Source organism: Pinus tabuliformis, chromosome 1_1 (genome assembly GCF_031772625.1).
Source record: "Pinus tabuliformis cultivar Carrire ecotype Pingquan chromosome 1_1, CPIR1, whole genome shotgun sequence".
NCBI lineage: Eukaryota > Viridiplantae > Streptophyta > Pinopsida > Pinales > Pinaceae > Pinus > Pinus tabuliformis.
The window spans coordinates 625,891,825-625,916,700 of record NC_142297.1 but is presented as its reverse complement, the minus strand read 5'-3'; the positions used below and the strand labels follow the sequence as shown (position 1 = coordinate 625,916,700).

At 38.0% G+C, this 24,876-nt stretch overlaps 1 protein-coding gene across 1 annotated transcript; it reads right to left on the bottom strand.

The window, feature by feature from the left end:
* Positions 1–19,488: 19,488 nt before the first annotated feature.
* On the bottom strand, positions 19,489–21,682 carry LOC149214869 (3-phosphoinositide-dependent protein kinase 1-like). Its single transcript, XM_089389532.1, has 3 exons — positions 21,539–21,682; positions 19,892–20,490; positions 19,489–19,702 (listed from the first exon to the last, which is right to left on the bottom strand). The coding sequence occupies exons 1-3, from the start codon at positions 21,680–21,682 to the stop codon at positions 19,489–19,491; spliced, it is 957 nt and encodes a 318-aa protein (XP_089245658.1).
* Positions 21,683–24,876: the final 3,194 nt, after the last annotated feature.

Genomic DNA, 24,876 nt, shown 5'->3' with positions numbered 1-24,876 from the left:
CTTCTTTCACAATATAATCATGAAGATGTCACAATGCGTCTATTTGCCTTTTCTTTAGAAGGTGATGCTTTTCCTTTTCTTTAGAAGTTGATGCTTTGGATCAGTGTCTCAATTGTCCAGAGGATTCTTTCACTTCTTTACAATACATCATCAATGCTTTTAAAGATAGATATGGAAATCAAGGTGGCTTGCTTTGTGCCCCTAGCACTATGCAAAAGGATGAAAGTGATCTTATAAAGAACCCAATTATCAAAGAAAGAATTTAAGACAATTCTCCATATCAAAATGTGCCATATTGCAGGCAATGTGAATGTTCTCATGATCAATCCAATTGTACTGTTGCAAGAAAAATCCACGATAATGGAAAAACATAAACAAGTTGTTTATAAGCTTTAAATGGGAAGGGCAGAGGTACAAGTTATACGGATTCTAAGCGCCAGAAAATCAAATTGTGTCATCATCCTAGATGATGAAAATGATTCAAAAAGGAGCACCAACTTATGTAGTATAATGTTACCAATTAGAAATGTTATCTGCAGCTGTGATCAACGAAGAGTCATCTGAAGTACAAGAGCTAATTCGGAAGCATGAAAAAGTATTCCAAGACTTGCCCATGAAAATACCTCCTAACAGGGAAATCGAGCATACAATAGAAGTCAAAGCAGGATCAAACCTTGTCAACATCAAACTGTATCAATATCCACATCACCAAAACACTGAAATGGAGTGATTAATCCAAGGCTTTTTAAAATGTGGGATCATCTCGAAAAGTAAGGGTTTGTACGCTGCCCCAGTGGTATTGGTAAGGAAGAAGGATGGATGGTGGTTGATACCCATAAAGTGCCATAAGGGTCATTTTTGTTGCTGTATGGAAGGAAGTGTTATACCACCATTCAGCCAGAGGCAACCATTTGACCGATTATGTCTGTTTATCAGATAAAAAGCAACGAAGATATCCTTCCAAACATTTGTTTACTATCTCAGTTTGCCCATCAGATTGAGGATGATAAGATGAGCTATGAGCTAACTGAGTACCAAGACAAGAAAATAATTCTGTCCAAAAATTTCCAGTGAAAATGGGATCTCTGTCACTTACAATAATCCTTGGGTTTCCATGTAGCTTTTGAATTGTTTCCATAAATGCAGTAGAAACTGTACTCGCTTTAAATGGATATGATAATGCACAAAAGTGTGCATACCTGGTAAGTCTGTCAACTACCACCATGATGACACTCTTTCCCTCGGACTTGGGTAAACCTGTGATAAAATCCATTGAAACCTCCTCCCAACGTTGGCTTGGAATGGATAAAGGTTGTTATAGACCTGGTGTCTTAATTGTTTCAACTTTATTTTGTTGGCAAACCAAACATTCCGCCACAAACTTTTGAATATCTGATTTAAGGTCATCCCAAAAAAATTCCTTCTTAACCCTGTGGTAAGTTTTTAGAAATCCTGAGTGCCCTCCTAAGGGAGAAGTGTGCAATTCCATAAGAATCTTTTGTTTTAGCTGGGAATTCTTACAGAGGTATAAACGATCTTTGTACCATAACGAATCATTTTGTCAGCGAAATGTATCAGAAGTACTGGAATTTTGTTGTAGCTTTCGAATAAGTGCCCATACTTCTTCGTCATTCTTCCATTCCTCCCTTGCTTCGTTTATCCAATCTGGTTGGATAATAGAAATGGCACACAACAATGCTTCCACATATTCATCTTTTCTTGAGAGTGCATCTGCCACCAAATTTTGCTCCCCTTTTTTGTAGATGATTTCAAAGTCATAACCCAACATCTTTGTGACCCACTTTTGTTGTTCTTCAGAGGATAATCTTTGTTCTAAAAAGTATTTAAGGCTATCATGATCTGTTTTTACCTTGAAGTGTCTTCCCATTAAGTAGGGTCTCCATTTCTTAAGTGCATGGAGTATTGCCAACATTTCCTTCTCATAAATAGCTTTGCTTAAAAACTTTCCCTTGATTGGACGACTTTCAAAAGCAATGGGTCTTTCATCTTGCATTAGAACAGCGCCAATTCCATTTCCTGAAGCATCACATTCCACAATAAAGGTTTTCGTGAAGTCCGGTGTAGCTAAGACCGGTGCTTGGCACATTGCCTCTTTAAGATGCTCAAAAGCCTTTGTTGCTTCCGGAGTCCATGAAAATGAATCTTTCTTCAATAATCTTGTTAGAGGTGCTGCTATTCTCCCATAATTCTTAACAAACTTGCGATAATACCCTGTCAACCCAAGAAATCATTGCAGATGCTTTATGGATGTGGTAATTTTCCATTCCTTAATGGCTTTAATTTTGCTAGGGTCTACCTTAACTCTTTCATGAGATACAATATGACCCAAATATTCCACCTCCTGGACTCCAAAGAAACATTTGGATCTTTTTGCATATAATTGTTTCTCCTCCAATAGTTGTAGCACCCTGTCAACATGTTCAACATGATCCTTCCAAGACTTTCTGTAGATTAGTATATCATCAAAAAATACTAACACAAATTTTCTAAGGAATGGTTTGAAAATTGAATTCATCAAACCTTGAAATGTTGAAGGTGCATTGGTAAGGCCAAAAGGCATGACCAAAAATTCATAATGACCCTCATGAGTTCTAAATGTCGTTTTGGGAATGTCTTCAATCTTCATTCTGATTTGATGATATCCCGAACAAAGATCCAACTTGGTGAAGTAAATTGATCCATGCAATTCATCCAGTAATTCATCAATGACAGGAATGGGGAACTTATCTTTAATAGTGAGCTTGTTGAGCTCCCTATAATCTGGACACATGCGCCATGATCCATCCTTCTTGTGCACCAATACTACTGGAGCTGAAAAAGAACTTTGACTCGGTTGAATTATACCAGCCTCTAGCATTTCTGCAACCATATGTTCAATTTCACTTTTTTGGACATAGGGATATCTATACGGCCTGATGTTTGGGGGAACACTTCCTGGAGTCAGATGAATAGCATGATCATGATCACGCATAGGTGGGAGACCTTTGGGAGTCTCAAATACCTTGGAATGATTGTCGAGGACTTTTTAGAGATCTGGAGAAATAGATGATTCCAATGTGGAAACATCTAGTGAACATAATTGTGCAATTACACCTCTTTGCTCCTTTTCTAGAAGCTTTGTCATGCCATTAGAGTTGATTATCTTTCCTGGTTTCCTTGCAATACCCCTTCATTCAACTTCCTTTCCTTCTGTAGAAAATTTGATGAAAAGTTCTTGAAAATTAAAAGCTATTGTACCCAAGGATTGTAGCCATTGGACTCCTAGTACAACATCAGCACCTCCCATTGGAATGGAAAGCATTGGGCTAGTCAATACATATTCTCCCATGGATAGCTTGATATTATGGCACTTTCCAAGCAATTTATTGTTCCTCCATTTGCAATCATCACTTGACACTCTGGTGCTGGATATAGGAAGCAATTCAATTCTTTTGCTACCCTACAATGAATAAAATTGTGGGTGCTTCCTGAATCAATCAACACTATTACCTTTTTCTTCTTGATTTGTCCTTCTATCTTGATGGTTTGAGGAGTGGTAATTCCTGCCAATGCATTATAAGATATGGTCGGATTTATTTGTTCTTCATCTAGGTTTTGTTCCTGGAGTATATCCTCTTCTTTTGACCTTTCTTGCTCATTTTCTTCTTCCTCTTCACAATCTATGTAGAATAATTTCTTCTCGGCACACTTATGACCTTTTGTGTATTTGCTATCACAATTGTAACAAAGCCCTTTTGCTCTTTTTTCTTCCAATTGTTGTGGTGTCAACCTTGTAGGTTGTGGAAGACTAGGGGCAACAACACTTCCGTCTTTATAGTTGTGAATGGTATGCTTCCTAGTTGCCATAATTTTGCTTTCCATTTTTCTTGCTAACCTGAATGCCTTCTCTAATGAATCAGGTTCCCAAAGGCGAACATCATGTTGGATATTATCCTTTAAAGACCCTATGAACACATCAATCCTCTGCTCCTCTGGAATATCTTTTACTCTTATGTTCAATTTTTGGAACTCCTCAATGTGCTCCATTATTGAACCCTTTTGTTTGAGACTTATCAATTGGCTAAAAAAAGTGTTGCTTTTTGTATCCTCATAATGTGCTATCAATTCTTCCGTAAAAATTGCCCAAGTGATAAATTGTTTACGAGAACAAAGCCATTGATACCATACAAACTGATTTGGTTCCAAATATACAGTTGCCATACGTACCTTTTGTGCGTTTTGCACATTATTGAGATCGAAGAATTGCTCCATCTGTAATATCCATGTGGCGGGATCCTTGCCATCAAACTTCCTCATATCGATTTTTGGAATATGGTGATTCTTTGATCCAACATTAGCGTCTGTGGAATCATGATTAACATTTATTTTGTTGTCATCATGAGTTTCCTTTACTACCTTTTCACCATTAGTAAGTATTTCTTGTAGAAAATTTGTCAAATTTGTCTTCAAATCTGCCATGTCTATCTTCAAATTTGTGTTCAAATCTATCTTCAAATTGTCCATCTTAGCTTCCATGTCATTCATCTTAGCTTCCACGCCATTTATCTTAGCTTCTGTTAACTTTTGTGAGCGTGACATTTGTTGCACTTGTTCTTGTAATTTTGATATATCATGTAGCATTTCTTCCTCTTCTTCATGAGTCATGCTAGAGCTTTCAGGTTCCTTACTAGGTGTTTGCATTTTCTTTACTCGGGGCATCAGTTACCGATAATAATGCTCTACTATGCCCTTTGAATTCCTTCAAAATAAATTTTCAAACCAAGCTTGAGCAAAAATTTAAAAAAATCTACACATTTTTTTTCACTTTGTAGGAGCTCGATATTGCCTCTGATGTATCTCTGTACTTTCCAATCATCTGGTTCTGAATTTGTGACCTGTAGTATCTCTCTGTGTCCTCTTTCCAATGCCACCAGTCTGATCCAAATTGGATTCTTCAAGAAAGCGTTATGCACAATCTCCCAAGATGACCTGATTATAGACCTTTCCAAAAGAGTGAACTTGTATGAAGTGCCACATGTACAATTTTCGATCTCTGGTTCTGAAAAAGATATACAAGAAACTACAGTCCATCCTCTTTCTGTACTTTCTTACGAAATTTCAATCTGATTCTCAGAGAGAAAGTTATGACGATTTTCCCCAGGTCACCTGTTTTGAATGTAATTCAGGAGTCTGCAAAAAGACCAACTTCCTCAGATCATATCTCCACAAATATCGCGCGAAAAGCTCTGAAATTCGGACCCAGGGTTCAACGCGATTTCTTCTCAAATGGGTTTTTTTTACGACTTTTGAAACGTCACAGAAAAAAGTTATAGCAAAAATGCCACGATGACCTGTTTGGAGCAGTGAAACCCTAGAATCCAAAGCTTTGATAGCAAATGTTATGAAACCAGCACAAGAAAAGATAGATCAACGCCTTAGAATTCAGCTTCGGGGGCAACCTCCTTTACATTACATAAATGAACAATTCTTGGATGATTCAAATGACAAAACCTCCTTTCTATATATAGGAGTCTAAGGAGTCACAATATAATCCAGCCGACCTAACAATAATAATATAAAGCCACAAAAATAACAATAGAGGGATTCTATGGGGCACAGAAATAACAATATGAGGGTAATAGGGGCACAACAATATAAATAAGGGGTATAACTACAATAGTAATGGGGTAATCACTAGTATTATAGGGACTCAACAAATCATTCAAGTTATACATTGATTATAAAGGATTAAACAAAATAACGATGAAAAACAAATTCCCAATTCCCTTTATCGACAAAATGTTGGATGACCTACATGGCGCAAAATAATTTTCAAAGTTGGATTGACCTGCCCATGAAAATGCTTCCTAACAGGGAAATCGAGCATACAATAGAAGTCAAAGCAGGATCAAAACCTGTCAACATCAAATTGTATCAATATCCACATCACTAAAAGACTGAAATTGAGAGATTAATCTGAGACCTTTTAAAATGTGGGATCATCTCAAAAATAGGAGTTTGTATGTTGCTCCAGTGGTATTGGTAAGGAAGAAGGATGGATCATTCAAGTTATACATTGATTATAGAGGATTAAACAAAATAACGATTAAAAAGAAATTCCTAATTCCCTTTATCGACCAGATGTTGGATGAACTACATGGCGCAAAATACTTCTCAAAATTGGACTTAAGGTTTGGCTATTACCAAATCAGAGTCATGTTGGAAGACATAGCAAAAACTGTGTTCTGAACACATGAAGGTCACTACGAATTTAAAGTAAATCCCATTTGAGTTAACCAATATCTTAGGAAGTTTGTATTAGTATTCTTTGATGATATTTTAATTTACAATAAAACTTGGAAGGAGCACTGACAACATCTAGATAATGTTCTTACACTATTGAAAGAGCTTCAGTTCTACGCCAAGAAATCAAAACGCACCTTTGGGAAGGAAGAAGTAGAATATCCTAGACACATAATATCCCAGGAAGGAGTAAAAGTGGACCCTAATAAAATCAAGGCTATAAATGAATTGACCAAACGTGTTATTATATCCAAGCTAAGAGGGTTCATAAGATTGACTGGATATTACCGAAGATTTATTAAATGCTATGCACATATCACTGCACCTCTAACAAACCTTTTGAAGAAGAATGCATTTCAATGGAATAAGGAAGCAGGAAGGTGTTTTGAAGAACTGAAGGGCATCCAATAGCTTTTGAAAGCAGGAAGATCAATAAACGAGAACATCTTAAGTCGACATACAACAAGGAAATGCTTGTTATTATGCACGTAGTGGCGAAGTGGAGACAATATCTTTTGGGAATTAAGTTCTCCATTCGAACAAAATATAACAACCTCCAACACTTCCTTCAACAAATAGCACTTTTCGAAGAACAACAAAAGTGGATTGAAAAAAAATGTTGCCTTTGACATGGAGATGGCAGATAAAAGGGAAAAGACAATGTAGTAGCAGATGCCCTGTCTAGGAAGGACGAAGAACCAACATTACTTGCAGTCTCAAGTGTTGTTCCTGAGTGGCTTAATGAGATTCGAAGTGAGTATGCCAAGGATTCAGAAATAACTGCGATAATCAATAACCTTCCAAACAACTCAGAATTTGAATGGAAGAACGATATTCTATGGTACAAAGGAAGAATTTATCTGAATTCAAACTCCAATTTTAAATCCAAGATACTCAAGGAATCACATGATTCACTGTCCATCATACATGTAAGACTCTTAAAAACTTACTATAATGCACGTCAATCATTCTTTTGGAAGGGGATGAGTTGAGATATTCAAAAATATGTAGGAGAATGTGACAAATGTCAAAAAAATAAAAGTGAAAATATTATGACACTTGGATTACTTCACCCCTTAAACATTCTGAATCAGAAATGAGAAGAAATATCAATGGACTTTATTGCGGGATTACCTATATTTGAGGGCAAGGATAAGATTTTCGCAGTAGTCGACAGACTCACCAAAATATGCTCACTTTATTGCAATGAAGAAATCATACTTAGCTAAACAAATCGCTAAGATATATTGAAAAAATATTTATAAATTACACGATTTTCCAAAAGTCATTGTGAGCAATAGAGATGCCAAATTTAAGGGTAATTTCTAGAAGGAACTGTTCAACCACATAGGGACCTACCTAAATATGAGTTCCGCTTACCACCCTCAAATAGATGGAAAAACAGAGGTTGTTAATAAATGTTTGGAAGCCTACCTACGTTATGGTATATAAAAACAAAATAAGTGGGTTCAGTGGTTGCTTTTCGTTGAATGGTGGTATAATTCTACTTATCTATGTTAGCAAAAATGACTCCATTCTAGGCTTTGTATGGGTACGAACCTCCAAAATGGAAGGATCTAGCTACCGTCCAAACAAATCTACGAGCTGTTGAAAACCACTAGAAGAAACCCAAAAAATCATTCAAACCCTAAAAGAAAATTTAAATAAAGCAAGAAACCGTATGAAGCAACAAGTTGACCGAAACAGAACCACAAGATAATTTGAAGTTTGAGAATGTGTATTGTCAAGCTCCAGCCATACAAACAATTATCCTTGAAACAAAAAAGAAAAAATAAATTGGCACCAAAGTTTTATGGACCATACCAAATCAACAAATAGATCAACCAAGTTGCATGTAGTTAGCCTTCCGATAAAAGTCGTGTTCACAACGTCTTCCATGTATCCTGCCTTAAAAGGGCATTGGGCGACCATCAATCAACACAAACAATGCTTGCATCCTTAGATGATGAAGGAAGGGTCATTTTAGAACCAGAAGGTATCATATCCACCAGAGAAAAGCTTCGATCTCGTGTAATCAAAGAATACTTGATCAAGTGGAAGGACTTACCAGAAGAAGAAGCTTCTTGGGACACTGAAGCATTTCGTCAACAACGTCCGTCGTTACGTATGCTTTGGGGATAGAGCATTTTTTGTGAGGAAGGCAATGTTATATAAAAATGTATTAATTATTAGTTAGTAGGCAAAGGGCATGATAGGCGCCCAAGGTAGTGTAAAACTAGGGGCCTCCCACAAATTGTAATCATCTTCTATCTATTTAATAATAATAAATATGAATTTGCTGAATAGCAGAGTTAAATTGTGCCAAAATTTGGAAGTCGACCATCTCTCATCGCTCCCATGGAGCAGGCATTAGTTGGTGTAGACAATACTAGTCAGTTGCTCTATCAAGTAAAGGCAGAGTACATGGCCTTGTTCCAATCCCCAACAAGAAAGCTATGTTTAACGAAAGAGAGTACAATAGAAATCAAAAGTAAAGGTCAGAAACACTAAAAACAATATATGGGAGTGCCAACTAAGGCAAATTTTAATTTTGAGCTCTTGGCTCATATGTAACTCTGTGCTATCCCCATGTTCCACTATGGTTTGAGAAATCGACATTCGCTTCTTAAAAAATTTCGATTCTTAGTGTATCCACACATGTACTAAGATTTGTTTCCTTTCTTTTCAAACTTCAAAATAAAATTGAAAAACAAAACAAAAAATTGAAAATAGCACAAACCTGATATGCTTTCTAACAGAATATGATGTTTTGACATGTTTTCAGGAAGTTGTAGTAGTGTTTATGTTTTTGATAGGTAAAATCATTTATTTGGTCTGTATTGACATGTTTTTAGGAAGTTGTAGATGTGTTTATCTCTTTGATGGGTAAAATCATTTATTTGGTTTGTGAAGAGATATGACCCTGAACTTAGCATCACAATGTAACCCACTTTAACATGGAGAGGGAATCCATGAGATTTGAACTTTGCACCTCAGTCTTGAAAATTGAAAGCATTTACCAATAGACCATGGTATAATCCACGAATATAATAGACTTCAATCAATTCTCTTTACCGAACTTAATGGCCAATTTTATCATTTTTTGCACTAGTTATTCTTTATAGACTACATTGTTGCCTACAACACAAATATAAACCAGGTGACAGACCAAAATTAACCTATTCAAACATTACATAAACTGCAGAAAATATAGCGGAATGGATGTCCTCTCTAAGCACAAACTGCATAGCCAACATATTTCAAACTAGATTTTCCAAAGGAAAATATAGAAAACCATATCAATACAAACTAATGAAGTAAATTAAAAAGATTTATACCGGAAAAACACAGACATAATGGAAATAAACTCACCATTGTTTAGACTTGTTGGAAAATACTTCAAAAAAGCAACCAACCCGACAAGGAAACAAGGTCTTTTAAGATATGAAGGACAAAGATGGAGGTGTCGAAATGCATACAAATTTCAGAACACCCAATACTGTTTAGAAGATGATAGAAAACAGGAAATATATATTATAAACTATAATATTCTATTATCAAACTTGAAAAATGAACAACGAAACAAGAGAAATATCAACTATAATAATTTATCATCAAATGGAGTCATCCTATGCGTTGATAGATACACTCTTTTATTACATCATTGTGGTATTTATAGTACCTAATTGTCCTAACCAAAACTGGTCAATTTGTAACCCTTAAAACCCTTCAATTAGCTGTTGAATTGGTTCACTTTGAGCCAGCCAATTCAGTACAAATTCATTCAAACCAGCCAATTTAGTTGCTGAACAAATTGATTTGGTACAAAACCAATCAAACTAGTTGGTTCCACCGATTCCCTACCAAACTGATTTGGGCACAACTGCAACAAGAATCCGCTTCTTAAAGTAAAAAAGAAATTTCAAAAACTCTATAACTACCCTCCCTCAACCCATTAAACATTGTTATATAAGGATCTTGCCCCATGTTTGCGTCACAACTCTCTCATTGAGGATTTGTGAGCATTTGAGCTGTATTAAAGAGTTGTAATTCGGAATGAGCTTAGAGCTTGTTTGGCATTATTTGTGGGTTGTTTGAAATTTGCAGTGGATATGACATCCAATTTGGAGGCCATATCCCATGTACAATCTTGGAGGTGTCCTTGACCAAATTCTTATGCCCATCCAATTTGCCCCTCCTTTTTCTCTCATAACATTGCAGATTTGAAATATTTTTGTTTACTTGCAAAAAACTTATGATAGGGTTTTCATTTTTATATTTGTAGATTTGTTTGCATTTAACAAGGGTCCTAGAGGTTAGGACCAAAACCTTACATGATTTGTGGTGATGTGGAAAAATACATTTATTGCAAATATTGCAAGAAATACATAATTGGCGCGGGCGGGAGGGGTCAGGGGGTCGGGTCACTTAGAGGCTAAATTGGAAAGAAAACTTGGCCAGTCAAAAAGGCCAAGTTGTCCCGTGTGATTCCAAAGACATTAGAGAGGAAATGCAAAACATTCTTAACAAATTAAAAGAAAACAAGGCCAAGCAAAAAAGAGAGGAGCATAAAAAGGAAAGAGACAAATTAGATACAAAACCAACCTTGGTGTCAAGGGCTCTTGCTCTAACCCTTATGATACTGTTAGAAATCCTCTTGATATGTTCCTCCCTTTACCCACCAAAATAGGTAACCCTAACTTTTTTGATGATTCAATGATTTTATTTGGGTAAATACCTATGATTTTACTTTTAGGTGATTCAGTGTTTATTTGGGCAAATAAATAACTTGTTTGCGATAAAATAAATTGTGGTGAGAAAATAAAACTGAGTTGTATTAGAAATTTAACATGGTATCAAAGCTAGATTAGAAGACTTTGAAAGAGAGATCTAAGATCACAAGGATTTGCAGCGACAAGTTTTCCTTTTTGTGGCAACAATTGGGTTTTGTGGCCATGGTCAATTTCTGGAGATGGCATCATTGAGCAATTTGAGATATGAAGATAGGTTGGACAAGGGTATCAAATTTCAATCCCTAAGAGCGATTTACCATGATTCTGAAGATGAATGGTCCCTAGGATTTAGTAAGCAGGGATGCACAAGTTCCCTTCAAGCAAACCTTGCAGCGAAGCACAAGGTCAAAAATAGGAAAGTAAGTTGCATAATTTTAATGGTGTGGGGGATCATAAATTCCTCACATATCAGGGAAGGACACTGGAAGACATATGTTAGTAGCTCTGACCGGCCTTTATCAGAGTACGCATGATAATAGAAAAATGGTGTTGGGGGAAAAGTTAAACAACATTAAAATGAACAGATCTGAGACCGTGACATCTTATGTCATGAGGGTCCGGTAGGCTTGTGATGAGCTTGCAACTGTTGGGGAAATTGTGCATAATTCAGAGCTAGTTAAAGTTGCTCTGAAGGGGTGTGTAAAGCACTGGTCCATTTTTGTGAATGGGATTCTTGCTCGTCAACAGTTTCCTGATTGGCGCTGATTATGGGATGACTTTGCCCAAAAGGAGATCTGGGAAAACTCATTCATTGGAGAACAGTGAAAAAACGGTGAAGAGAAAGATGAACTTACTCTTGTTGCACAAGTGAAAAAGTGCAAGGAAAAGACCAAGCAAAAACATGGTGGAGGAGGATCTTCACAAAATAAAAAGGAAAAGGATATGATCAAAGTCAAATGCTTTGCTTGTAACAAGTTCGGGCATTTTGCTAGTTAGCGTCTAAACAAAAAGAAGGGCAAGGCAAAGACTACTACAACAACTACTGCACAGATGGAGGAGACAACTGAGATATTTGGGAAAAACTTCACCTTAGTATTTTTCCTTTCTAGAACCGTCATGAGAGGTGTCTGGTTTGTGGACAGTGGAGCATCTCGTCACATGATGGGATCTTGAGAGGTCTTTACCAACATGACCAGAAGACCCAAAGATGTACATGTGGAGCTTGGTGACAAGGCCAAGTATGCAATCGAAGGCACTGGGAGTATTGAGTTCCAGATGGACTCAGGTGACATCATGGAGGTGTTATATGTACCTAATTTGGAGAAATATCTCCTTTCAATTTTAGCTATAGAAGACAGAGGTTTGGAGGTGAACTATACGTGAGGTGAAGTGGATGTTGAGCCAAAAGGGGTTGATTTCAGCAAGAAGCAAGTGATTGGTAGAAGGGACAGGGATCTTTATCTATTGAGAGGGTAGTCGGTGAAGGCTCTCATTCATGAGTGACAACCAAAGCAAGATTTGGCATATGAGGATGGGGCACCTAGACTAAAAAGCTCTTTCTATGGTGCAGAGGTTGGTCATTGGTTTTCTAGAAATTTGGGTGAAGTAGGATGGAGCGTGTAAATGGTGTTTGCTTGGAAAGCAGGGCAAAGCGCCGAATCATCACAACGAGACCAGGTCAAAAGTTGTGTTAGACTTGGTGCACTAAGATATATGTGGTCCAATGTTTGTGACATCGATCACAAGGTCCTTATACTTTGCGACTTTCATAGATGATAATTCCAATAAAACTTGTATCTATTCCTTGAAGACCCAAGGATGAGGTCTTCAGGATTTCAAGGCTCTTGTGGAGAACCAGAGTGGGAAGAAGATTAAGGTGCTCAGATCTGATAATGGGGGTTAGTATACCTCCAATGAGTTCCAATATTTTTTCAGGGATGCAGGAATTAAGGACACAGCGCCTTATAACCCTCAAAAAAATGTGTTTGTCGAGAGGAAAAATAGGACCATCATGGAGGTAGCGAGGACAATGATCTATGATAAGGAGTTACCTATGTTTTTGTGGGCAGAGGCATACAATATAGTTGTGTATGTGAAGAACAAGAGTCCTCACAGGGTCTTGGAGGACATGACTCCTAAGGAGTTGTTTATAGGAGTAAAATTGGATGTGAGTCATTTGCACATATTTAATAGCCTGGTTTATGTCCATGTTCCTACAGGGAAGAGGACTAAGTTGGAGCGCATGTCTGAGAGGGGCATATTTGTGGGCTATAGTGAGGTCTCAAAAGCCTATCAAGTTTACATTCAAGCACAGAGGGAGGTGATATTGAGTCAAGATGTTAGATTTGATGAGGGTGGTACTCTTAGGAGATCTCATGACAAGGAACCAATAGTGATAGAGGATTGAGAGCGAGAGGCTCCTAAAGCTAAACAAGGACCAGCACCACCAACAACAGGCACACAGTCAACAGATTCAAAAGTTGAGTTAGATATTCCTTTGAGCTCTACCAAGAGGCCGAGATGAACCGAGCAGACCTTGAGAGATGATGAGGAGCATGTGGAGGTGGCTCCTAGCAACATTTATAGGCAAAGTAGACCACCTACCAAATTTTCTAGTTATATGGTATTGTCGAGCAGTGTTAGCAAGCCTGAGCCTTCCACTTTTAAGGAGACTATAGGTGAGAAGATCTAGAGAGATGCCATGATACAAGAGTATAACTCCAGCATGAGCAATGATGTATCAGGACTGTTACCTCTCAAAATAGCAGGGGAGCTAAAAGGGGTTCCTAAGAGGGCAACTACTAGGTTAAGGGCAACAGTGGAGGCTTAGCCCATTGTCACCACAACTAAGTCTCCTTGCTCTTTATGGACTTTCACCGATGGGAGGAGTCCCAGTAGTGTAGGGATCACATTGTAAAGTAGATGTCAATGGATGGGTGAGAAGTGACCCCGAAAACCCTTTCCCAAGGATGGAATGAACAAAGGAAATTGCTTGGTCTTTAAGCAAGGGACTTGGTCGACCAAGGAGTGAGGATTGGAGGGTCAAGGGAGAAACGATAGGTTTATAGATGAGTTTCTCAATCCCTATAATCCTTGGAAACTTGGATTCCCAAATGGTCCTTGACAAATAGTCTTTATTGAGAAGTGGGACCACATGGGGCCAAGTGAAACCAGCCCAGGTTCGGGGATGGAATGCAACAACCAATGATGTTCGTATCCTAGACCAGGTGAGGGGAAAGGACCAAACAAGAATATTTACTTGAAAAGGTTGAATTGATCCTGTTGAGATCTAGCCTTGGGGATGCCTAGGCAAAATTTGATCTTAGAGTTAGGGCTTGGGATTTCCAGAGACTCCACCATTAGAATTGCCTCAAATTTGGAGGAGATCAATGTTTTTCCTTGGGTCAATTCCCAGGAAATTGATGCCCTAGGTGACCTAATGGTGCTAGACTTGGGGAAAAAGGGGAAAATTGTAAAACGAGAGTAAAAATGATCACCCCTTTAAGGGACCAGCCTCTATTTCACTTGGGGATATGGAGTCAAGGATGCAATGAGTAAGAACTTGGTTTCTTGATCAAGGAGGCCCAAAAAGTCGACTTCATTTGATGTTGAGAGAAAGGAATGAAAAGTGACCTTCAAGCATTTATACTTTAAAGAAAATGATGCAAGCTTATCGAGACAATTAATCTCTAGGACATTTCATTCATATAACATTGGCCCATAACATTAAATTAGAGAAAACATGCTCAATTCCACATTTCAATTTTGCAACAACTATTGCTAATTTTAGCAATATGCAGCAACAAGAATAATAACATCAAAAATCCACTTACAATGTTACAGAGTATATCCAACCAATGTTTTGTTCGCAAGACAAAGCTCCAAGACAAGATAAATAGCCGAAATCCATAGGTCAAAATTCATCCCTGTCCAAAAAATATCCTCTAGGGAGAAAATGCAAAGTTCTCTATGACTAGAGAGTTCCCAAGTCAAGTGATGATGCAAATGAATGTATCCAGCATTAATATATAACCTCCTAAGGAGTTTGAATTAGCCTATGGGCCTACATTAGCCCCTAATGATAAAATAATGTGCAGATAATAAGCCCTAGTGCTGACATGCCCACCAAACTAGCTCACAAATGTACAAATAAGCCTCACAAGGGGCCAAATAATAATATGTGCATGTCATAGGGCCCTCCAAAGGCTCAATAATATCATGAAGTGCCATATTGAGGAATAAATTCCAGTTTTCCGAACCATGGTTTTGTTGGAGGATCCACCTCAGATCCGCGGCAAATCGGGTACAGATCCGTATGGACCCTGAGTGGATCCGAGGCCTGACAAGCAGCTCCATGGTGGCCGACGCACATTTCTTTTTTTATTTTTTATTTTTATTTTGCTTTAACTTGAGTTGGAGGTGGGTTTAAGGTGAGTTAAGGAATAAATAGATGGGGATAAAAATCATTTCCCCCTCTCATTTTCTCACTCTTGTATCTTTGGAGAGCTTGGAGACCAGAGGAGAAGAGAGGCTTGAGGAAATCTTGGAGTGAAGGAGGAGGAGTTAGGAGCAGTGAAGGAGGAGGAGCTTGGAGGAGTAAAGAAGGGCTTCCGTCTACAAAAGCTAAAGAGGTAAGTGCAAACCCCAAACTCCCTCATTTTTCTATCATTGTTGTTTGTATTTTTTCTCCTCCCTCTCCTATTCTTTCCCATTCTTTCCTCTCACTCATTTCATTGCAGGTTGTCCATCTATATTCATATTCCAAAATGGTGTTCTTTTGGCTTCTATATATCATTACACTTTTGGTTTTCATCATGGCAAGGGGGGGGGGGGGGGTATGAATAGAAGGGAAGAAGAACAAGAGGATAGTGATCCCCATATGAGTGACCCAATGTATGATGACGAGGAAAGGTTTGAAGAGGAAGGGGATGAAGAGGACATTGAAATACAAGAGGGGAAATATGCATTGACACCCTTGTGGAATTATGTAAAAAAACTTGAAGGAGGCAAAGGTGGTGGACGCTACAAGTTTTTGTGCTCTCTTGGTTGTCATGGAGGAAAACCATATAGTGGTTCATATACTCATGTGAGAAGGAATCTTTGTGGGGTGATGGACAGTGATGAGAAAAAAGGTGTCGTGGGTATAACAATTTGCCCTAAGGTTTCAAATGAACAAAGAAGAAAATACATCCAAATAGAAGAGGTTGCACAACAACAAAAAACAAGAAACAAAAAACTCATTTTGGATCAAGTGCAACCTCTAGATTTGGTAGTGCATCTCCTCATGGTACTTATACAACCTCTGGAAGTAGAATAATAGGGGATTTCTTGAATGTTGTTGGGAGGGATGATGTGGATGAAAAGATAGTCTGGTTTTTTTGCGCTTGCGGTGTACCATTCAATGTGTTTCGCTCTGCCTATTGGCATGATATGGTTAAGGGCATCAATGAAGCGCCAAAAGGATACAAGAGCGCCAACTATGAGAATTCTAGAGCAGTGTTATTAGAAAGAGAAAAAAGCAAAAGTTCAAAGAGATTTGACACATTTTACAAATTTGTGGGTGGATTGTGGGGTATCCATTGTATCAAATGGGTGGACAAATGTTAGAAACCAACATTTGATAAATGTTCTTCGTGTTTCTGCTAGTGATGTAGTGTTTATTGCATGTCATGGCTCCTACTCCATCAGTGCAACTTCCCAAAACATTGTAGATATCCTATTGCAATCAATCAAAGATGTTGGTCCTAATAACGTGGTTCAAGTGATCATTGATAATGCAACAAAGCATAAGGCAGTAGGAAAAATTATTCAGCGTACTCATCCGCACATCTTTTGGTTTGGGTGCTTGGTGCACACATTGAACCTTTTGATGCATGATATTGTGAAGCATAAATAATGTGTATGCATTAATGAGATTTGTAAGAGAGGAAAGCAACTCATTAAATTTATCACAGGGCATACAAAGGTAAACTACTTTTATGGCACTACTCCAAGTTGCAATTTCTTAAACTTACAAAAACAAGATTTGCAAGTTATCACCTCACCTTTAGTTGGCTAGTGAAGGTGAGACAAGCTTTAACTAATATGATGACCTCTAAATCATGGGATGACATTAAAACAAATGGAGATGGTGTTAATGTAGCCAAGGACACTATTCTTGATAGTTACTTTTGGTCACATATTAAATATGCTTTGCAATTCACCAAACCAATTTATTATATGATTAAGTTTGCAGATTTAGATCGGCCAATAATTGGGGAGGTGTATGAGCAAATGGATAGCTTGTTGGGGCAGATTAAAGACATTGTTGAGCCTAGAGATATCACCTTGTACAATTATATTTGTGCAGAGGTGTAGAAACGATGGGAAATGCCAAAAATTTCATTGCATGCCTTAGCATATGTTCTAACACCTAAATATTATCATCCATCATGGATTTCAACACTAGCACCTAGACGAGGGAGTAGGAGAAAACCGCACCTAGATCCAGAGGTTCTATCTAGTTATATGAAAGCATTGGGTAAATTAGTCCTTGATGAGGAGGAGTTTTCCATGCTATAGAAACATTTGAGCAACTATATGCTTAGCACTGGTTCATTTGGGAGCATGAATGCAATTAGAGATCGAGAGAATTTATCTTCTCTTCAGTGGTGGAACATGCATGAGGTGCTACTCCACTTCTGCAAACTTTGGCATTGTGGGTGCTATCACAAGTGGTAAACACTTCTTTTGCAAAGAGGCATTGGATCTCTTGTTCTTTCATCCACAATGTTAAAAGGACCAGATTAAATTTAGACCAAGCAGAGAACCTGGTTCATGTTCAGTACAATTTGCGAGTGTTGTCCCATTATTATGATGATGCAAAACCTAATAAAGACCTTAAGTTTTGGTACAAAAATCCAGAGGAGCCTAATTTGGAGCATGGAGTGTTGTGATTAGAGCAATTAGACAATTCTCTTATCTAGGATGATGATGATCGAGTTGAGATGCCACCCCCATTCGGTCCCATGGTTCCCAAGTTCCATGCTTCAACACCAACAAGAGGGGGTTCATCTACATCAATTTTACTGCCACAACTTCTAGGGCCACCATCTTCTTCACTACCACCTTCTTCATTTCCAACCCATGGAGGCTCACGTGTTGTTCGCAGTGGAAGGAGAAGAGCTTAGTAGATATATTCACAAGTTACTACTTTTTTCATAGATTAGACTTGTAGCCTTGTTGTGAATTTAAACTTTTCTATCTTACCATTCCTAGTTCAGTGTGTACTTCAGTCTTGGTGGTGGCCAAGTGGCCTGTTATCACAAAACCAGTACTAGGGGCTGCAACCAAGCAAGGTTTCATGTAACTGTTTCAGACCAGACTTTAGACTAGGAATTAGCCTTCCTAATCAGAGAGGGCTCTCTCACAGGCTTTTGATAGAAAATTAATCACAACAACAGAGGGCTAACTCTTCACACATTTATAAAAATATAACTGGCTGGACATACATCAAATTAGTCTTCATTGGGCTATGGAGTCTCTCACAGTTAATAAACAAAATCACAGTCATCTCATGGAAGTCAAGGCTCTTTGCATCATCAGATGTTCAAACATAATTTACCTAAATCAAAGCTTGCTAAACATACAGGAAGTCAGAGCATATAATATGAATTCTGAGGGATTGTGCTATAACAAGGCTGTAAAAAGAACATTAAGAAACTAAACCATCATCACATTTGAACACAGTGATCCATTGAGAATCTTGAGAAGAAACAACCTGTTTTACCATTACTGTAACAGTCTTTACATATGCTCAAAAAAACTCTGTTTTTGTATATACAGTCCAACCCCTATTACATTCTAATTTTCACCATATATAGGAATACATTTCCTCCCTCTAGAATGAGTTCGAATCTCCTATTAACTACTCCTACATGCCTTTAACTAACTGCATTAATTACATACATGCTAAACTATAATTACATAAAGTCCTAATCAAACTAAAACAATAATTCTTTTCTCCTCGTAGACTTGATGCTTTCTTGAATGCTTTGACAGCTGTCCTCCTCCAATTAATCTGATATGGCTGAGCTACAGGTGCAATGGATGCTGATTTAGGATGCTTAAGAGCGCTGATGGCTCATTAATTGACCAGAAGAGATGCTCCTATCTTAACGGTCTCTGTCTCCCAACATTCTCCTAAAGTATAGCAGCATGTTCCCAAATCTTTTAATAACCCCAGGTATGGAATGATGCCAGGTTTCTGATGTGCTGTAGGTGGTCTTGATAAACAGCTGTTCCTTTTCCTCAACTCCTGCTCACCGTGTCAGACTAGCTGCTCACAGTATAACACTAGCTGCCCTGCGCTTTAAATCATCACCTACAGCAGTTTCGTAGCGCGCTACGAAACTGCTGTGTGATTTCAAAAAATACACTCTTCCTCTCTGGTTTTCTAAATAATCATCAGTGTTCATGGCTTAAGCACTTGATTGTTTTGAAAAGGTTTGCTTGCAACAAATATCTCTCCTGAGGAAAAACTTGTCTCCTCTGTTAAAGGACTCTTGGAACCTCCCACAACATCCATGTAAGGTAATTTACTGCGTACTGGACCGTCCACAGAAGATGAGTAATAATGTCTTGATCCTTCTGTTGGTATAACCTTTTGCTCAAGATACTCCTCACACCTGAAGGAGATAGATTTGTCACATACCACAAATAAATTAAGCCTTCATAAATCCCAACTGGAACGTAAAGTCAGTGTAGTATTCCTTGCTGTCTTCAAATCTTCAAATGAGGTGATCCTTTTTAAAGTACAGATCTTAAAGTTGGAAGAATTCAACACTTGGACATTAAGCTCCTTAAGATTATCATACCAAACTATCTCACCCTTCTGTACCAATTTGACTAGGTCTACATATATCAACTTTGGCTTGTCTGTCAGCATCAGCTGCATCTTTTTGTTGTAAAGTTTCCGAATTTTCTTAACCAATGAAACCATCACAATGAACTCCCCTGGATCTAGAAATTTCTCCCATTTAGAGTCAAAAGCATCGATAGTATAAAATTTAGCCTTGTGCTCCTTATTCTCTACTGCCACTGATGATGAGGCCAACTCTTTCTCTTTGGGAGGTGCTTCATCATTAGTAGAACCATATCCAGCATGTGAAAGAAACCACCCAGCATCTTCAGCTTCATCTTCCTTGTCAACAGTTAATGGTGGGGCTAACTTTGGAGCCAGCATACCCCTAACATTATCCCAGTCAACTCTCTTGAAGAAAGGATGACTCTTGAGAGAAGCATACCCTTCAGGGCCAGAAGCCAATCTTTTAGATGGGTCCATATCCAGCAAACAATCAATAAGGTGCCGTGCTTCATAAGAAAAATATTCAGGAAATTTGAAACCTTTATCCATGATCCTTTGGAATGTGAGCCACTCACTGCCATCTTTAAAAGGTGATATGTCAGACAGCATCTGATACAAAGTGCAACCCAGTGCCCATAGATCGTTTCCAGTTTGTTTGAGTTTTCCATCCTCATACCATTTAGCGCAGCTAAGGCCTTCGACTTACTGTATACAAAATAGCCCTTTCCAACTCTAAAAATCATCTTCACCTGAAACTGTAATATGAATTTAAATAAAAAGAATCATAACTGGCGCAGAAAGGAAAACATTTAAAGAGTATATTCCGGTCACCACTATTTGGCAAAGTGCTCCAGTTTCTCTGATATAAATTGCACAGCCTCTGACTATTCGTGCAGCACCATGGCATTCAACTGCTGGATGTATGAATTCTCCCAGCAACAAGGTATTGTAAGTAACAGAGGAAATATAGTTCTTCATGGGCAAACTTATATTCTGCTTCTTGAGACTCTGTTTTTTTTAGGCCATGAAGAACTTGGTTAATTTAATTCTCAAATTTCAGAGCTGTGATATGAACCGGTGAATTAAGTAAAGCCGAGGATCCATCTGTTTCTTCTGGAAGCAACCTAGATCTTCTCTGTAATATATTATGAACAAATGAACTCCCTTTTTGAGAAAACACATCAGATAAAGTATTTACTGCTTGGAAGATATCATGAGGTTAGGCACGAGTTGCAAACGAACCGCCAGATGGAGATTCACTGGTTTTGTTGTCTGCTACTTGAATTCTCCGCCATCCAATTGTCTCGATTCTGTAGGCTCCGGAAAAATAAATTGTAGGCCCTTTCTTATGTGCCCCTTAACATCATTCACGGTCATGAGGATTCGATTTAGCATGATACCGAGGACGTGGACGTATATAGATCAGCCAAAAGGCTAAACCTAACTCCTTCAGCGCCATCTGTATTATGATTCACGTCGGTGCCAAACCAATGACCTGAAATTTCGTTCTTGTTTAAAAGTGCATTATGTCCACATTAAATTACATTTAACTTTTATCCTAAGATTGCTCAGATAGTTTACGAGGATAGAACGGAAGTCTTGAACGAAAAGAACCCTGTTCGGATGGCGCAGGTGTATATAGTAACATCTTCATTACCTTTCGAAGAACTTTTAACCTTGCTACTTGGTCTGCCAATGACAATTCACCACGAACCAATCCCATCAACGAGAAAAGATCAATGCTCTCGACGTTTACTAAATCTCCATTTATTTCTATCAGGGATTTTCCTGAAGGCACCATGCGCTAATTGGTAATAATTTCATCTTTGATTAACTGATTAAGCTTCATTCGAGACAAAACGAAACCAAATTTGGAAAATTTTGGTTTATTTCTCGCACAGAATGCAATGGACCAGAAACCAGAACAATCCTCTGAGCTGTTTGATGTCCTAGATCTTTCAGTTCCCATATATCTTTTTCTGTGCAGCAGTGACTTTACAAAGTGTAAGGTATCCATTGGAAAAAGACCGAGCACAATATATAGGAAAAACATTTAACCTTGGGTACCATATTTTGCAGTGAAACAGAAACAAGGAATTCAAGAGTTCCAAGGCTTTGTCTTTTAAGAAAAGTAGCGCATCTTTGGAAACATCTTCCAATGCAACGACAAAACGGTCAAACCTCTGCTTTAGACAATCTTCCTTAGAGGTCACTTATGACCGAAAAATCAATCATCCTCAGATTGAAAAGCCGAAGTATCCTTATCTTTATCCTTGAACAAGGTGTGAATATGAACTTTATCATAAATATTTTTCAAATCTTTCAATCCATTGTGGCGCCCTGTTTTGTGAAAGAAGTTACAGATTGTGAAAAGACAATCCCAAATATCAAACACTCTATGTTTTATGGAATTTAATAGATTCTTTGTCTGGAGGATTCAACACAAAATCTCCTGCAAGTCTCCCACATTAGTATGTACATCTTTCACAATCACCCATGAACCAGACTTCAGAGATAACTCCCTTAATGTACTTGATGCCAAACCCACAATAGCTGCATCATCATAGGGTGCCTCCTTGGACACACTGTCACTGCCCTCATCAACATCCCTGGAGGGAAGCAAAACTCTATACAATAGGCATGCTAGGATTTAGACCTTCGCTGAAAACTTGAACCAATTCCCAATTTCGTAGCACGCTACGAAACCACGCAAACAGGTAGCGCTGCGAAACTGCTAAAAATAATTCAGGCGCTGCGAAAACACCCACTCTTTAAGCTAGACCAAAAATTTTGACAACAGCATTTTCAGTGATAACAGTGGCTCCACTTGGGATAGTGTGCCCTTGTGGTGCGCTAAGAACATGCAGCTCCAGTGCCTTATCCATTGATTTGACAAACAAAAATTTGCCTGACCAGCATGATTGTAGGAGAAAGAAAATTATATCTACTGAAAAATAAATGCTCAGCCAACTTTGAGCTTATTTGCAATTTACCTACCTGCCTACCCTAACCATTTCAACTTCTTCAGCTCAATCAATATGAAACTTCCAATGCAGCCAATCATTAGCCTCATCTGATATTTGATTTCTTTGACTGTCCTGGAGTTCAGGGTCAATGTGATAGTGTGATGACCTCTGCCACTGAAATCTTATCTCACTGTATCGGATTTCAGATCCAATGTGATAGTGTAAAGACCATTGCCACTAAAATAGTCTCTGATCTTCATATGAAATCTGAAACACTGGAGAGTAAAACTCTTCCATATAATCAGCTACAGGATCCCAGAACACATGATCAGCTTGTCCTTCCACGACACTTTCCAGCTGTGTAAACTGATCTTCAACCACAGTGTTCAGTTCCTCAATCGTAAAAGAGAGGGGAACCAGCATAGTCTCCTTGCGTTCAGTCATAAAAAATTTCTGGGAATAATGATCATGATCATGAAAATTGTATGCCTGAATTTGTCCTTCTAAACCTTCAATTTCTTTCTCAATGTCTTTGGCAAATTCATCAAAAAATTTCATCTTATCGTCTGACTTGCAGTCAAAAGATTTCAGATATGAGGACAGGGACAAAGAAAAAGATTCATTTGTTTCTTCTTTATTATGATCATCATTCCACTGTTTAAAACCTTCAACTGAAGGAGAGTTTACTTCCACCTCTGACCTATCTATCCATTCCTCCAAGAACATAAGCCAAAAGTCTGGCAATGACTTAATGGACTTGGCAGGCAAGCATTCAACCCACTGTTTGCATTTCCCTTGGAATGAATCATAAAATAACCTTATGCAAACATCCTCATGTTTAATTCTAAGAAGCTGTGCAAATTCACAAAAATCTGATATATGATCCAAAGTTAAACTCAGATTCTCTCCGTTAAATTTTGGACCATTCCTTAGAAAGTATGCATCCTTGGGAAAATGATTTGGGAAACCATGAATTCCTGAGAAATCTATGCATGCATACCTTGAACAAAGAAGAGCAGCTTCTGGGTCTTTCATAACTCCAGTGGAATCACCATGAATGTATAAACCTTGAATTCTTCAACAATGGAGTCGCCAAGGTAGTTTTGCAGCCTTGAAAATCATTTGAACTCCTGCTACCTTCAGAAATTCAATCTTAAGCTCCCGGAAGACGCACCAAAATGTTATCACAAAACCAGTACTAGGGGCTACAACCAAGCAAAGTTTCATGTAACTGTTTCAGACCATACTTTAGATTAGGAATTAGCCTTCCTAATCAGAGAGGGCTCTCTCACAACTTTTGATAAAATCCTTCAAACACTAGATGGCTCACTCTTTATTCACTTATGAAAGCATAACTGGTTGGAAACACATCAAACTGGCTCTCATTGGGCTATGGAGTCTATAATATTAAGTAAACAAGGAAAACACAGTGATCTCATGGAAATCAAGGCTCTTAGCATTACATGTCAAACATACTCCACCAAAACATAGCTTGCTGAATACACAGGAAGTCAAAGCATATAATTATGAATTCTGAGTGATTGCATACAACAAGACTATAAAATAACATAAAGTATAAAACACCATCACTACATTTGAACATGACAATCCTTCGAGAATCTTGAGAAGAGAATAACTCTGTTTTACTATTACTGTCAAAAAGGTCTTACAATGGCCCAAAACAACACTGTTTTTCTATAAAGTATCCAACCTTTTTTACATAAAAGTTATTCCTATATATAGCCAATCAAAACACTACTGCACGAGACTCCTCAACAAGCATGAAGGGAGCTCGGAATTTTGACATTAATGACCTTAACTATATCATAAACAAACTAATTGATTACAAGAGATATGGTGCTACGAAAACAGAGGACTCTGTCACATTGGCACTTTAAGTCTTTCTCCTCGTATACTTTTCTGCGTTCTCAGAGCTTGCCACCTGTAGCATTACAATAATAACCAAACCCAAACTGAAAGCAGATTCAATGTATGGACAGCTCCGGATACCTGATGCATAGATGATTCA